Genomic DNA, 15,100 nt, shown 5'->3' with positions numbered 1-15,100 from the left:
CGGCTCACGGCCGAGGTTCGCCGAGTGTAGCGGAGTACGGGCGGGGCTTTAGCGCGCCGAGCCGAGGACACGGCTGAGCGGGAGAGCACGGCGCGGGAAGCCGCCGTCCGACGCGCTCCGGGTCGAGTCCCGCAGCGGACAGAGCGGAGCGTGCGGGAAAAACCCACCGCGTTCCGCACGCAGACCGGAGAGCACGCCACCGCACGTCTTCCTTAAACAGCCTGGCAGCCGCCGGCAAGCTCGCGGCAGAACACTGGATTATGGGAATTCGCTGCTGTAAATTGGGGCTAATCTAATTGCGGCCATTTCCGAAAAATATTTCCGAGCCGGTCCCTCCCATTGGACGAAAAGACGCAGTGTAAATGGGGGGGGGGGGACACACGATACGGTAGCCTCCAAAAAACAGACGAGTGGGGAAAAAAAATGTTTTTGTAAACCAGTAACGTAACTCACTGAATAATATTAGATGTGCATTATTCAGCGAGGCTGCTGCTCCCTGAAACCTGTGGGATACGCAGAGCTGGGGGGTGTTACCCATAAGGCTGCAGGCTTCATCTGACTTCCAACCCACAGCCTAAAATCTAGCCAGCATCTGCGAGCAAGGTCATTACAAACAGCACCTTAAGCAGCGGACATGGGCTGAATTAGACAGCCGTGCTGAAAGCTAACCTAGCGCGCGGGAGAGAGAAAAACTAAACAAAAACCCTCAGGTATTACAAAACTCACCACGGGTCTGGCATATCTGGGCAGAGCATGACTATGCAGTTAATCTCGCGTGCGACTGCGCAGACGTACCTCGCAGCTCTGCCACCTGTTGGGAATGTTGGGCCGCAGCTTCTGCTCGCAGACCACCTTCCTCATCTCCTCCACCGAGGGGTCCGACTGCACCAGGTCGTAGTAGGGCAGCTGGTAGTCCTCGTGGATGCCTGAGCGCAAAGAAGGCAGCGTCACAGGTCACGATAAACACCGCACACAGCCCCGCAGCTCCACACACCGAGCACCGCCGCTCCACACACCGACCGTGCACGAGGGCTAATGCTGTATGCCCACCAGCAGGAAGAACTGTCGTGTTGCAGGTGACGATGGATCGCAATATCACCAGCAAGCCAATTAAAATAAAGTGCACCCAGCGAACGTATTGCAGTGGTCAGTGGCGCCCCAGCGCAATGGCAGAAGTACCATCAGACCGCTCCGGAAGGTTCCGTGGAAAACGAATGAATAATTAATCATTTTACTTAAAAACCTTTCAGCGAGCAAAATTAGAAACCTTACAGTTCCAGATGAGACCCATTAAATTAACTAAAGCTGGCTGAGAAAAGTGTTGGGCATGTTCCCTGTTAGCACTTTGAAGAGCAGGTTTATTCCCCCCCAATTCAAGTCAATTCAATTACCAGTAATGGTGTAGTATTGTAGTTACAAAAGTATTAGAATATTCAGTTAAGAACATTTTAATTACACATTTGTAATTACTCACTCCTTTAAAAAGGGCTAAAACTCCCATTTGGTCATCAGAAGCAGTTTAAGACAGGAGAGAGAGAGTCAGGACTTACCTCCAATGGAACACCTGCTCGAGATTTCCCAGAATACTAAGCCCATGGCGTATATGTCCGCCCTCTTGAACGACTCAAAATGCTTCATATTTATAGAGTCATCCAGGACCTCTGGTGCCATATACCTGTTGAGAGATGCATAAGCACAAGCTCATTAGAAACTTAAAAATAAAAATAAATCACAAGCCCTGACAAGCACATGAATAGTGCAGACTACAACTAAGCAATATCTCCCCTGATCAGGTAAATCCTCTCCATTGCCTCTGGGGGCAGTCCATTATCTGTGGTAGGGACCAAGACGGCTCTTTCCATCCCATTCATTTTTTTTTTTTTTAATGAAACCCTGTTCCTCGCCCTTTCCCCTAACATCCTGCTGGGTGCGGTGGCGGCCAAGCCGGAGGCTCGGATTCGGGAGGCGCTGGGGAGCGCGTTCCAGCCGGAGCACACGGAGGGAGTCCCCACGCTCTGGCTCCGGCAGTCAGCTGATCCCGTCGACCGAGGCCGGAACAGCGCGTCACGCGCAGCGCGTTGGGTTTCGGCTCGTCTGTGTACACGCAAACTTTTAACAAGCGTCTTTACGCGTTTCCTGTAAAGACTGGACGATACAATACACCGTTTTACAGCCTCTTGGCGAGGCTGTCAATTTAAGTGAGAACAGGCTCTCTGCCGAACATCCTGGTGAAAGAACGGATTACATTTGAAAAATATGCAGTCAGTCAATGTATAGTTATGCATGTTTTTCCCCTGAGGAGTTCTTCGCTAGAATTCCAAAACGAAGCGGCGTGAGGGGAGGTCGTTGCGCCCGCATCGGACACCGAAACCGAGAAGCTGGCGGGTTTCGTGAGGCCGGGTTCAAGCGAAGAAAAAACAAGGCCAGGTCAAAACCTGGTATACGGCTGGACCGAACCGGCCGACCAATGATGTAACTTCATCAGTCAGTCACTCAGTCACAGACATGCGCGTTTATAGGGCTGGCCCCGCTGTTGCGGTCCAGCCAAAAATGAATTTAAAAAAAACACGCCTCGGAGGAAGAACGACGGCGATCTAATGATGTAGAGCGCATCAATTTCACAAAGTCACCCTGACTAAACGCTCCGCTCGTAAGTGCTCTTTTAACTCAAACGCGCCGCGGCTTCGTTTCCAGCCAGAAACGATGACGAAGATAAAAGGAGGAATAAAAGATAATGCCTCTCGGAGCGCTTTCAGACGGGGCCCTTGTTGCGAGCGGAGATAAGGGAGAGGGGCTTTGGACGCGCTACGTGTTCTTAAACAGGGCGCAGATAATCTGGGCTTGTAATTCGGGGGAGGGGGTGAAGCCGGCGGGTTGAGCCTGATTAATCCCGACACACTCCAGCGCCCGGGGAGCGGGGCACGGGAGGCGTGCCCCTGCCCCGCCCCCGCCCCTCTGAGGGGCTTCGCTCGCTGCGCCGGCCCGAGGAGGCTGTGTTTCCCAGCATGCACTCAGCCCCGTTCTGCCGGGGGCGGGGTGGAGGGAGAGAAAGCGTTAGCCACGCGCCAGCTAGCGCAAACACAGGGAAAGTGGGGCATTGCGCACACCTGGGGAATTCCTCCAGTGCCCATCTCACTCTTCCCTCAAGCAAGAGCACGCCAGTTCTCATTAGAGTGAGAGAATCCAGGTGAAGAGCGCTCCACAACACAGGGCCAAGGCTGGGTCATAAGACATGGCCGTGCCAGGCCACCATTAGCACACAGCCTCCTCAATTTCACCCCTAATATATTCCCCACAGTTCAATTATTTTCAACCGACTTCCAAGAAGTTTCATTTTCTACGACCGACTTCAACACAAACCTTCCTGACCCCCCTCACACCTAATTTTAAAACCCCCTAATGACTCCCACATACGTCCTTAGATTGGCAATTTTTCAAAATGACATTCTGGTAACCCCTGTGTACGCCAGGACAAAAAAAATCATTCAGGAGAAAGAACACCGAGTATCGACAACCATAAATGAATTTCTGAAGTAGAGTGTGAGGGAGAGGCCAGTGTTGGATAGTGTGATCAGTGAGAGAGAGAGAGTGGCCTTGTATTGGGCAGTGTGGTCAGTGTGAGGTAGAGTGGCCAGTGTTGGGTAGTGTGGTCAGAGTGAGGCACGGTGGCCAGTGTGAGGTACTGTGACCACAGAGGGCCGGTTGGGTGGGCAGTGTGGCAGACCCAGGCCTTCCCGTCGCACTGCAGTCACATTGGCTTTGTGTCACTGCAGCCCTGGAGCCCTCTGGGGCCCTGTCAATGCAGGCGGGGGGGCAGCGCGGGGGTGTCACAGCATGGCAGCGCAGTCAGAGCGTTTCTCCATCAACTGAGAGGTTCAAACCAGCGAGCGACAAACAGCACAGTATGTGATAGTACAATGGCCCCCATGGCATATTTCATCCTGAAAATGTCATTATTTTCAGTGTTCATCTTCCCCGTAAATGACTGCTACAGTTGGAGAGGCTAGTGAACCAAGAGGAGAAGAGAGGGAAAAGAAAGAAGAAAAAAAACAAAAAACAAACTGATCATTGGCAGGGAAGCTGCCACTGTGAAAGACGACTTCACAGATGAACCTACAGCATGGCGAGTGTACAGGGTGGTGTTACACACAGGGACTGGCGCTCCAGACGGAGAGCCCGCTCTCTGCGCCCGCTCTCTGCGCCCAACAGACCCGGTGCCGGAGATTACCGCACGGTGGAGGTGCGGCGCGACGTGGCGGGCAGAAGATCGTGCTGTTGCGAGAGTGGAGCCCGCTCGAGTCTTTCCGACGCGCTCGGGGATGACTAATGCGTGCTGTCTGAGCGTGCTGCTGCCAAGCGCTGCTACTGCTCAAGGCCTCACACCCCCCCCCCCCACACTAACACCCCCCGCCCCGCCCAGCTGCAACACCAACACAGCCAGGAGAAGCATGGCGCGAGCGAGCGACCGTTTCCGCTTTCCTCCGCAGACCCCCCACCCCCGGCGGCGAGGTACCTCTTGGTCCCCACCCTGTGGTTGGGGGCGATGTCGATGGTGTCGGTGGCCGAGTCGTGGCGGACGGCCAGGCCCAGGTCGGCGATGCAGCACGTGCCGTTCTTCTTCACCAGGATGTTCTTGGACTTGAGGTCGCGGTGGGCGATGGCCGGCTTGCCTGAGGTGAGAGAGCGGGAGGGAGTTACTGACCCAAACTGAGCGGGCTGCTTGAGTGGAAACCGGTTAGACTCACGTTGTTGTTTTCTTTAGGGATCACACAACAACAACAACAACAACCTGCCCTGTCAGCACACAGAGGGGGCCACTGCAGAAAGATTCCTTAATGAATGAACAAATGAACGAATGAATGAATGCCTTATAAAAACCAGAATGTCTCTCTGCTACAGGCCACAAATCATGGAAGTGATCTACTGTCTGTAGAAAACCTGCAGGCCACAAATCACAGAAGGGATCTACTGTCTGCAGCAAACTTACAGCCCACAAATCATGAGATCAAGTGATCTACTGTCTCTTTTCAGACATGATAGGGGCTGCTCACGTGCAGGCATGCACGTAGACCCCAAACTGCTGCACTGTGCTCCTGGCCTGAGGGGAGTACTTCCATGCAGTTCTGACAGCTCCACTCAAGAAATAAATGGCTTCATTACACCCCACTGCAGACAGCCCAACCTGGCTCAGAACAGTGTGCGCAAATCAGTCTATGTCCAGGAGCCAATAGGAGAACGGCACCATATGACAGAGAGCAGGTGTGCCCAATCAGGGGCTGATACTCCACAGGGGACCTCCCTCCAAATGCGTGCACTCGAAACATATGCACAGGTCCTGCACTCGAGATTTCCGATTGGCTGGGCCGGCCCTCCGGGCGCGCTCACCTTGCGTCCCCACGATCTCCATGTGCAGGTGGGCCAGCCCGCTGGAGGTGGACAGGGCCAGCTTGATCATGCCCTCCACCGTGACCGTGTAGCGGTTCAGGTAGTCGAAGAGCGAGCCGTGCTCGTGGTAGTCCGACACCAGCCACAGCTGCGTCCACGTGCCGTTATCTGGAGGGGAGGGGAGGGGAGCGGGAGAGCGTTTAACGGACAGGGGCCCAGCTGAGACCTTCCAGATGGGCCGGCGGAACGGCGGGCAGCTGGGTCCGGCACCGGCCCGCTTTACCGCCGTAAAGGCCCAAGCCATCCCGCCACAACAGGTCACACGCCAAACACCTGCCACCCCAACACATCTCAGGGTGTCTGAGAACTCACTCTACTGGCAAATACAATACCCTGTACATGAGTACAGGGAATACACGAATGCTAACTTAATCTCGCATTCATTTGACTGTGATTACTAAGAGGCTAACAGGCTAACAGGCTAACGGGCCCACTTCACGTTTGAGTGTGAGGACACAGCCCCTCTGACCTTTGTTGTCCGCGGCGATGAACCCCAGGATGTCCTCGTGACGCAGCATGACGGTCTGGTAGATCTCGGCCTCGCGGAACCAGGAGCGCTCCTCCCGGGAGGAGAAGATCTTCACCGCCACCTCCTCGCCGCGCCACTTGCCCCGCCACACCTCCCCGAAGCGCCCCTTCCCGATGCTCTCCTGGAGGATGATGGTCCTGGCGATGGTCCTCTGCACCAGCAGGGGGAGACCTACGAAAGGAAAGCCTCATTTATACTGCCCCTCTAAACTCCGCCTACGCTCTACAACCGAATCACCTTTCCCATTTAAACTCCGCCTACGCATCATCACTGAAGAGTCCCGTTCCTCTAAACTCCGCCTACTCTGAACAACCAAATCACCTTCACAATTAAACTCCGCCTACACATTACCACAGAAGAGTCATGCCCCTTTAAACTCCGCCTACCAGTCACTTCACTGATGAGATCAGAGAGCTCACATATCAATCTCACGAAGCACATTTGGCCGCTAGCAAAAAAACGGCATCTGCTTCTCCTCCGCTATAATTTCACAGGTCCCTTTCCAAGTTGGCTGGAGAGCTCGGTAACACATTTTAAAGCGAACCTCGGTGGAAGTGCTCAGCGCTCAGCGGACAGGCCGGCCACAAACCCAGTAAACAGCCCTCGTAAAGCTGAGAAACGCCGAGCGGGCCCAATGAAAGGCCTCCCGTGGTTTCACTGAAGCCGTCAGTGGCTTTCAGCCTGTGGAGCACGTTCGCGCAGGTCGCACGCGCGTAACCCTCGCCGTTCCAGCCGGGCCTCTGAGCGCCAGGTGGAGTGTGTCCAGGTACGCGCTGGATGAACACGCCTACGGCAGAGGAACGAGCGGGGGGAGGGGGATCTCTGATCCCTGGAGGTCCGGTGCCACCCAAACCCTCCCCAGGGCGTCGGTGCTGCCGGCTTTAACGGGCTCCAAACGAGGACGCCCTTCTCTTCGGCCTGCACGCCCTCAGACGCGCTCGTCCTTTCCGAAGTCCGCTTTCGTGGCGCTCTCTCCGATGTCTCCGCACCGATGCGCCGCGTTCATCGCCGGATGAGAGGATCAAAAGGCAGATTACCCAGCGAGCACTCTGCCTACCGCCGTCATCTCGCTGCTTTACGATGATTATTATTAGGGCTGCGATCGGCCTTCCGGTGCTCATGATGGTTATGACGCCGGTTATTACTATGATTATCATCTTTCCCATTATCGCCATTACCATTGTAATCAGTCCGACAGTTGACTGATGCTATTCTCTCACGTGGAAAGCACAAGATTCAGCGGAAGAAAACAAAACAAAGCAGACACAAATCTCATCGCTCCCAATCAGATGATTCATCTTCTGAATCCAAAACTAAGCACAAGCACAAACGAGTGAAAATCAGAAATGGATACTAAGCATGGAGAAAGCCCAAGCAACCACGGATGGTAATATGGCAATATTGTGGCCAAGGGCTGCACCACGCAGATTAGGGGCTGCCACGGCGGCTCCGTGGGCTCGGGCGTGGCAGGATGCAGGTGAAATGCGGGGGACGCTTTTCAAGGGCGCTCAGCAGATCACAAGACCACGTGACGAACGCGTTTCGACAGAGCGCGCTCATCACCTCGAACAGCCCGAGCACGAGCGCAGACGCGTGCGGGCGAGTGCCCACCCAGAAGCAAACGCGCTCGCGTGCGCCGCGCACAACAGCTCTCGCGCACGTCCCCCCACTGCTCCCCCACCCCCCACCCCCCACCCGTACCTGAGCCCGAGCCGGAGGTGGTCATGTCGTAGATGAGGTCTTTGAGCGTGGTTCCCACGGAGATGAAGGGGTGGTCCATGGAGGGGTCCTCCTCGTTGGGCACGCGCTGGTGCACCACGGGCCGGCGCTGGCAGATGTAGAAGAGCAGCAGCAGGACAAAGCAGAGCACGCACACGGGGCCCGCGATCAGCGCCGCCAGCGCCACCGGCCCCAGGGGCAGGGGCTTCTCTGGGGGGACTGGAGGAGGGAGAGCTGGGGGGGGGAGGTCACAGACCAAGGGAGACATCACCCATCAGAGTCACGCAACGGCTCGTCAGCACAGACATGGAATAATACAACCGCATAAAATCAGCTCATTTATCTTAGGCTGGAAAACGAGAAATCACAATGCGCTTAACTAGTCAAAGGATTACTTTTAAAACGGGCAAGCCCACATCATCACAATTTATACAAGGCATTCAAACCTACATTGGCTTCGCAAACATATAGAGAAAAGCCCTGAATACATTAGATAATGCTTTTGGAAGTATGGTTAAACATGCATTGAGAAAACATAACATAAAACAACAGAGGTCAGAATATAAAGGTCCTGCCATAGGTTTCTTTCTCAGCCAGCTGATTTCTCTAATCAGTTCTAACTCTCAGGCTGAAGTGTGTCAATTAGCAAACCCAGGTGATTGAAACTAAATACTGGGGAGGACCTTTAGTTTCTCAACCTGGATTTCCTCTGGAAAACAATATGTATGGAAAGACCCTCAGTATTTTTAAGACCAGATGTACTTCAGAGAGACAGGGACTGGGTTTGAGGAGTAGCTGCATGCGAGGTCACTGGAAGAGATGGGACAGGCCAAGCACAGCCTGACTGACCCCAGCAGAGCTACGAAGGCGGTTCCATTTTAAAAAGCATTTCCTTCTGCACCATTTCATAGGCTGAATAACCTTTGAAAAGCAAACGGAAAGGTGCACTGGAACCACACTTACGGCTACGATTCACAGCTGTGATTTAAAAGGACACGGAGAGCGGTTCTTTGAAAAATAGCCAGCGGTTTACAATATTGTAATAGTCATTTAATAACATGGAAGTCATGAAGAGCAAAGCCTGTTTCATGACCCCGGCGGGGTTTATAAAACCCCGGCTAACGCGGAGCGTGAATCTCACCCCGTCCGTGTTAAAGCTGAGCACGTGCCCAGCCTGGCCCTCTGTGGGGAAAAAATATTGTTCTTAGCCGGTCTCCTTCGGGCATGGTCAAGGACCACCTGACCTTTAGCGGAGCTCGCCGCTCCGTCGCTGCGGCGACCTGATGGCGCTTGCAGGAGTGCGCGCCCGTCGAATGCCGCCGTACAGTCCGGTGACATTTTCGCTCCCTGAAGAAACAAGGTGTTTTTTTTCCTATCCCCCCTCCCCCCCCCGGCCACACGCTCGGCAGAGATGGTCCCCAAAACAAATGTTTTTTGTTTGGTGGGGGCGCGGAGCTCCTACTGAAGGGGGGTTAAAGGCTGCAGAGGCGGCGGCTTCCCGTCACAGTGAACACACAGACCAGCGGAGGCCGGACTCGGGCGGTTAGGGGCCACATGTGCAGGCCTCATTAACCACCAGCTCGCACTGCAGCGCTGGAACAGACGCTCTTTATCACGCTCACACACGGCCACACAAAGGCCTTAAAACAAAGGCAGCATTCAGAATAGCTGGAATGCGCATGTACATTACCTAGCATCTATCTATCTATCTGTGTGTGTGTGTGTGTGTTTGCAAGCAACAAAATTTAAGTTTTTACCCCAAAACTAATTTGTATAATATGAATAAATTTACATTTTTAAATGTTTTGGAACACACGTTTTTTGCCTACATTAAAGTGGCCCTGCACGCTCTGGCACACGTAAAAGCATCAGCTATTCTGCCCACTGTACCCAAGTGCTAACGGCAACATCTGCTGCATGGTGAACAGCGCGGTAACTCCGCCGCCTTCGATGAAACACTTTCTCCCCCCGCGCGGCGACGTCCATGAAGCCAATTCCTTAAAGTTGCTGGACTTAATCTGCGGAGGGTAATCTCGTTACGGTGCCGCGGGGCACTCTGCAATCAGGCGGGCCGCGCCGGGCCTCCTGGGACGCCGCCGATCAATTGGGCTGCATTAATCCATCAATCGCGCGCGGCCCGGCCCTCCGCTGGCGTAAAAGCGATGACCTCTCCCTCAGCCGAGCGCCGCGCTGCGTACCGCGCTGCTTACCGCGCCGTCCCCGGGCGAACGGTAACCGGGGCTGCGCGCCCGCGACGACGTCCGGAGCGGCGACGCCGCCAGCGGCTGGAAGTGCTGGGGGGTGGGGGGCAGGGGGGAGGGGTTACCGACGCTACGCGATTCATCGAGGGCTCAGTCTGCCTCAAACGCGCGCTTTTGAGCAAGGGGGGGGGGGGGGTGAGCAGAAAGCGAGCTTCGCGGGGCTGGGGGGAGGACATAAAGGAGCTGGACAGCCCTAAAGTGGAGGCCCCTTTACGGTAACGACCGCGCACTTGACTGGAAGGCACGGCACAACGCGCTCTGAGAACAGACGCTCCACCCCAGAGGAGCCCGCAGAACCCCCGCTTCATCGTCAGAGCCCCGACAAACGACCGCGCAGCCCCGCCCGCCACGGCGAGCTGCGGACTCACAGAGCCGCTTCTGCGGCTTCGTTTCAGCGCCCCCCCGATTTGGCGAAGGGTGCGATCCTTCCCCGCGGCCCGGCCGCACAGAGGAGACCGAGGCACAGGGGCGTTTAGCCAGGCCCACCTCCGAAGAGCCGCAGCGCATCAGTACGTGCCCGCTCCCAGAGGCCGGGGGGGCGCGGCAGAGGGAGGGCGAGGCCCATCAGCACTCCGGCTGAGGGGCTGTGCGGCTCGACGGCGAGCGGCAACACCGAAAGCGCCGAAACCGATTGGCTCGCGGTCTCGTCACTGCGGTTTGGAGCTACAGACCGTTTTTGAAGATGGCCGCTCTCGCACGTGTGATATTTTATCCTGTACCCCGACGGGCATCACGGTTAATACACACAGTCAACTTTACAAAACATAACTGGCTTATAATAATTGCACAGATGACATTTCACTAAAATAATATCCCTGTGCAAATACACAAAGTATTAAAAACACGCAAACACCAATCACAGTTAATTATTCTGAGGGAGAAAGTTCAGTAGCATAACCAAATTGTCTAAGCGAGTCATGTCAAGGACAAGAATTTCCATTAAAATGAGTCTTCAACAAGCCACTCCCTTCTGCCGAGCGCAAACAATGACCTGGAGAATAGAGGGTCAATAAATGTAATTACCAGAGGGTGGAAGTTTTAATCCTTGCCAACTGGTTAAGTGCTTTGTTTCAGGACCCATCAAAGATGAACGTTCCATATCTGAATTACAGCTGTGCATGAAGGATTCATTTTCAGTTTTATGTTTGTATTTATTTTTTAACGGCTAACCCATACCACTTTCTACATTAAAAATGGTTGACTGGCTACCTAGCAAGCAAACTGTTAGAGCTAGCAGTGTGAGCACTTCAGAAAAATGGTTAGCAAGCTAGCTTGTTATAAACCAGTTTAAACTGTAAGCTAAAGGACTAAAGAACTCCACAGAAAGACAGAAAGTTCTGTATGTTGCCGAACGAAAAAAAAACAAAAAAACATTAGCTAATAGGAACATGAGCTGGCAACGTAGGTGTACTGCTGGGGGAAAAGCAACACAACTGCCAGTCCAACTGACCCAGAACGCCACCACATCCTTGCATCAGGGATACTCCAGCCAATAATGGCCTAATTATCACAAACACTTTTCATATTGGAATAAATACAGGAGGCAATGAAAATAATGACTCAGCGGGTTCACCCAAGAGACTTCAGTACCAGAGGAGAGACGGGGGGAGGCGCCGCTTCCTCACCTGTGATGTTGGGGTCCTTGTTGCAGAGGTCCGTGCTGCAGCACATGGGGTACACCCCGATGTCGTCTTTCGTGGAGGGCGCGCAGGCGAAGGGTCGGTCGCGGGGGATGAGCTCCTTCTCCGACAGGCACATCATCATCTGGGTGGTGAATTTGGCCCCCGACCTCTTGACGGAAACGAAGCAGAGCCCATCCGTGTTGCAGGTGGAGTTCAAGCAATGGGGGCAGTAGCACTGTAAGGCTGAGAGAGAGAGAGAGAGGAAGGCAGAGAGACAGAAGCTCTTTACTGCACTACAAAAAGCTGTCCATTCACAGAATGCAAAAGCCTTTGCCATTCAACATTCAGTTACAGCGTGATACGATCAGGGTTGTGTTGTTATCGGCTGGTAATAGCTTAAAATTAACGTACTGCTAATCGGATGATAAGATAAATTATGCCAAAATGATGATGGTAAATACATGCACAGGACTCGACGCTAAAAAAAATCTTTCCAAGGAGCACATCTGTTCCCAAGTTGAAAAATTCAGGAGCGCACTAATCCATCCAAATTAGACGTGCTCCTAAATTATATTTCCAGTTAGCACACATCACTTTTCAGGAGCAAACGCTCCTATAATGGGAGCGCTGTGGAGCCCTGATGAGCCAGAGCCTGCGCATTTAATGTGCCTCCGAAGCGGAAAATGAAGGGGAAATTCGATGCACATAGCGTAATCTAATCGCAGTCATCTGAACCTTATTTGTTTTGCACATAAACCCACAAGCAAAGCTATGCGGAGTGTCAGAGCAGTGTTCTAGACTAGCGATGTCTGGTGAATAATAATAAAGCAAGAAAGTTGACATATTTTGTAACACAAATAAAATTTGTTACAATTTTTCCTTTATCGGTTGACATCTGTGCTCAAGTATGGCTTCCAGTAATATGAAAACTTGGTAGCGGTTTGCATTTGAGCTATAATGCAAAACATCGGCATCAGCCAACATGGGCAGTCAAATATCAGTTACTGATACCGGCCGCCAAATTTCCATATCCCGCAACCCCAATTGTGACTGCTGCTTATGCGCTGTTGGAGGGGGACATCTGGTAAGCCAAACAAAGAGGAGAAGGAAGAAATAAGTTTAAAGAAATTCTGTCTTTTGGTGTGGTTTAAGCACGTCTCCTGCATCCTGAGGCGCATTCTTTTCCGGGCAATAAGCGCTGCAGATCCGAAAGACGGTCAGAGCGGACGGGACGCGAGGCCGCGGCGAAGAGCGCTTCTCCTCGCACGACCCTCAGCCAAACGGCGTGATGCGGCTTTGCGCCGGAACACAGGATCCGAGGGAAACCGATCTCTTTCCCCCCCTGCAAAGAAAACAAAAACCAGCGCGGAGGACAGTGAACCGCCAGAATGGAAACGGCTCGGCCACCAGCTGATTTCAAAGACACCCTGCGCCGTGCCGCTTTCTCACCAGAGCAGCACCAAAGTATTCACCGCTAAGGGATACCACAGCGACAGCCACCGGGGGGAGGGGGGGGGGGGGCAGCTGCCATTTCTGCCTACATTTCCCATAGTCAGGCCATTTGTTAGGCCATCCCCTGCCATTTGTTTTTTCTTTATGGAAATTAAGGAACAACAGAATATCGCCACAGCGCCACCTGGGGGTTTGAACCCATATCCCATGGTGCACCTGGGGACCTGGTCTTGGGGCACAGAAGTGCTGGACAGACACAAAAGAAGAATGTGAAAGATAAACTTTTTATTGCTTAGAGTGTGACAGGGAAAGCATACCATATAAGGTATGCCATGGCAACAGTGTGGTACAGAATTCAATAATGCTTTGACATGACTGCACCACAAAATTGCCATAACCTACCAATTCCATACTCCTGCACTCACTCCCTCTCTCTCTCCCTCTCTTTCACCATTTCTTCCCTCCCTCTTTCACTCCACATTTCATCTAAATAACTCTTAGAAACAGTGCTAAGTGAAAAAGGAAGGGAGTAAAACAGTGGAGTGAAACTGAAGGAGAAAGACTGAAAAACAAAGACAGAACGCGAGCATTTGGCTTCAAAAACAACACGCCCACAAACCGCAGACCACAATTAAGTCCACATGGTTATTCAGAAGGCCTACACAGCCCTCTAAGGTCTAGACAAAAAAAGTCTAAATAAAAAAACGAATTTGCAATGCTATGGGATGGGGGAGGTTGTGCATTCTTGAACTGTCACAAAGCCCTTCTGCAGTGGTCTCCGGTGAAGCCCCGTTGACTTCCTTCGGGTAAAAGGTCATGTCTGGGAGCGTGCTTGGGCAGACGGGTTATGACATGTTTGTGTCTGAGAGATCTGCCAGACACATGACTCACCAAACACAATAATGAATCATTCCCACCCAAACATTGAGTTCACAGACACTGCTGATTCTTCCAAGTCTGACTTCTTCCAGCCCACTAAATTAAGTCTTCAGTGATGGGATGTGATGCAATCATAGCATTTATTCAACAGCTTCAGTCTGCAACAGCTTCAGTCTTCTATCAAGCCACTGTGAAACTCCGAAAACGAAAATGGAAGCTCGAGCCTTTGGAGGGCGGAGGTTGGGAGACCCGATGTTCTGGAAGCGAGGCTGAGATCAGCCTGCGAATGGGAGCCGGGGAGCGGGAGGCGGGATTAACCCGGAGCAAGCGCTTAAATGGACGGAGCGCAAGGGTCGACGCTAATGGAGAGCCGCAGTTAGCCCACCGGCTGTGGGCTCCATCTCCCGCCCATTTCACTACTGCTCACACACGAGCGCGCAATGCGTACTCAAATACACACACACGCCCACACACACACGCACACACACTTATCAGTTGCTGCTGCAAACGTTTCCTAAATTCACTCACTAAATTAATTCTAGTACCCAGGGCTATGCCCATTATGACCAATATTATTTTTATAATAAGCAGCTTATTCTGAAAGCTGGTCTCACTGTAATTTGTAAAATGTGATCATGAATTAAATTAGGCTTTTTTTTTTTTATAAACAGCACATTCATAAATACAGAAATCAAATTTATTTCAATGCCAAATTGCCATTTTATTGCTATATTATTTGGCTTTAAACAGCATTGACTGAAAAAAAAGCTAAGCTCCAAGACCGACACCAACAGAAGAGATGTGCAATGTGTAGGTATCCTTTGTGGAGGCTCAAAACAAATTTCATCAGAACCCTGATCCAGTTTTCAAAAAAAAAACAGAAACAGGATAATGAATCAACCTTGAATGATGAGTCAGTTTGACAAATTATTTTTTTAAGGAAACAAAGAATGTTTGAAGTACTTTTTGAAATGTGAAGCGTAAAGTTCTGGTTAAATCTAAGAAAAGGCAAAGGAAGGAATGGAATAGCAAGCGAAAGAAAAAGCAGAGCTTTCAGAAAGACTCTTAGAAGACAGATAAAGTGGCGTGTCGAAGTGTCCTTGAGCAAGACACCTAACCCCTAACCCCTAACTGCTCTGGCGAATGAGAGGCATCAATTGTAAAGCGCTTTGGATAAAAGCGCTATATAAATG

At 52.2% G+C, this 15,100-nt stretch overlaps 1 protein-coding gene across 2 annotated transcripts in view; it reads right to left on the bottom strand.

The window, feature by feature from the left end:
• LOC135252790 (TGF-beta receptor type-1-like) overlaps positions 1-15,100 on the bottom strand; it is a 40,336-nt gene that overhangs the window by 6,831 nt on the left and 18,405 nt on the right. Inside the window, exons 2-8 of one of the 2 annotated variants that reach the window (XM_064331295.1) lie at positions 11,580-11,819; positions 7,676-7,927; positions 5,915-6,145; positions 5,386-5,553; positions 4,514-4,670; positions 1,551-1,675; positions 796-926 (exon numbers count right to left, since the gene is read on the bottom strand). In XM_064331295.1, the coding sequence (XP_064187365.1) occupies positions 796-926; positions 1,551-1,675; positions 4,514-4,670; positions 5,386-5,553; positions 5,915-6,145; positions 7,676-7,927; positions 11,580-11,819 (1,304 nt within the window). The remainder of the gene's footprint in view (positions 1-795; positions 927-1,550; positions 1,676-4,513; positions 4,671-5,385; positions 5,554-5,914; positions 6,146-7,675; positions 7,928-11,579; positions 11,820-15,100) is intronic. The other variant, XM_064331296.1, reaches the window with a different exon arrangement.

The sequence above is a fragment of the Anguilla rostrata genome, chromosome 4, assembly GCF_018555375.3.
Source record: "Anguilla rostrata isolate EN2019 chromosome 4, ASM1855537v3, whole genome shotgun sequence".
In the NCBI taxonomy this organism is placed as follows: domain Eukaryota; kingdom Metazoa; phylum Chordata; class Actinopteri; order Anguilliformes; family Anguillidae; genus Anguilla; species Anguilla rostrata.
The sequence above is the reverse complement of the archived record's forward strand: the minus strand, read 5'-3'. Positions and strand labels throughout refer to the sequence as shown.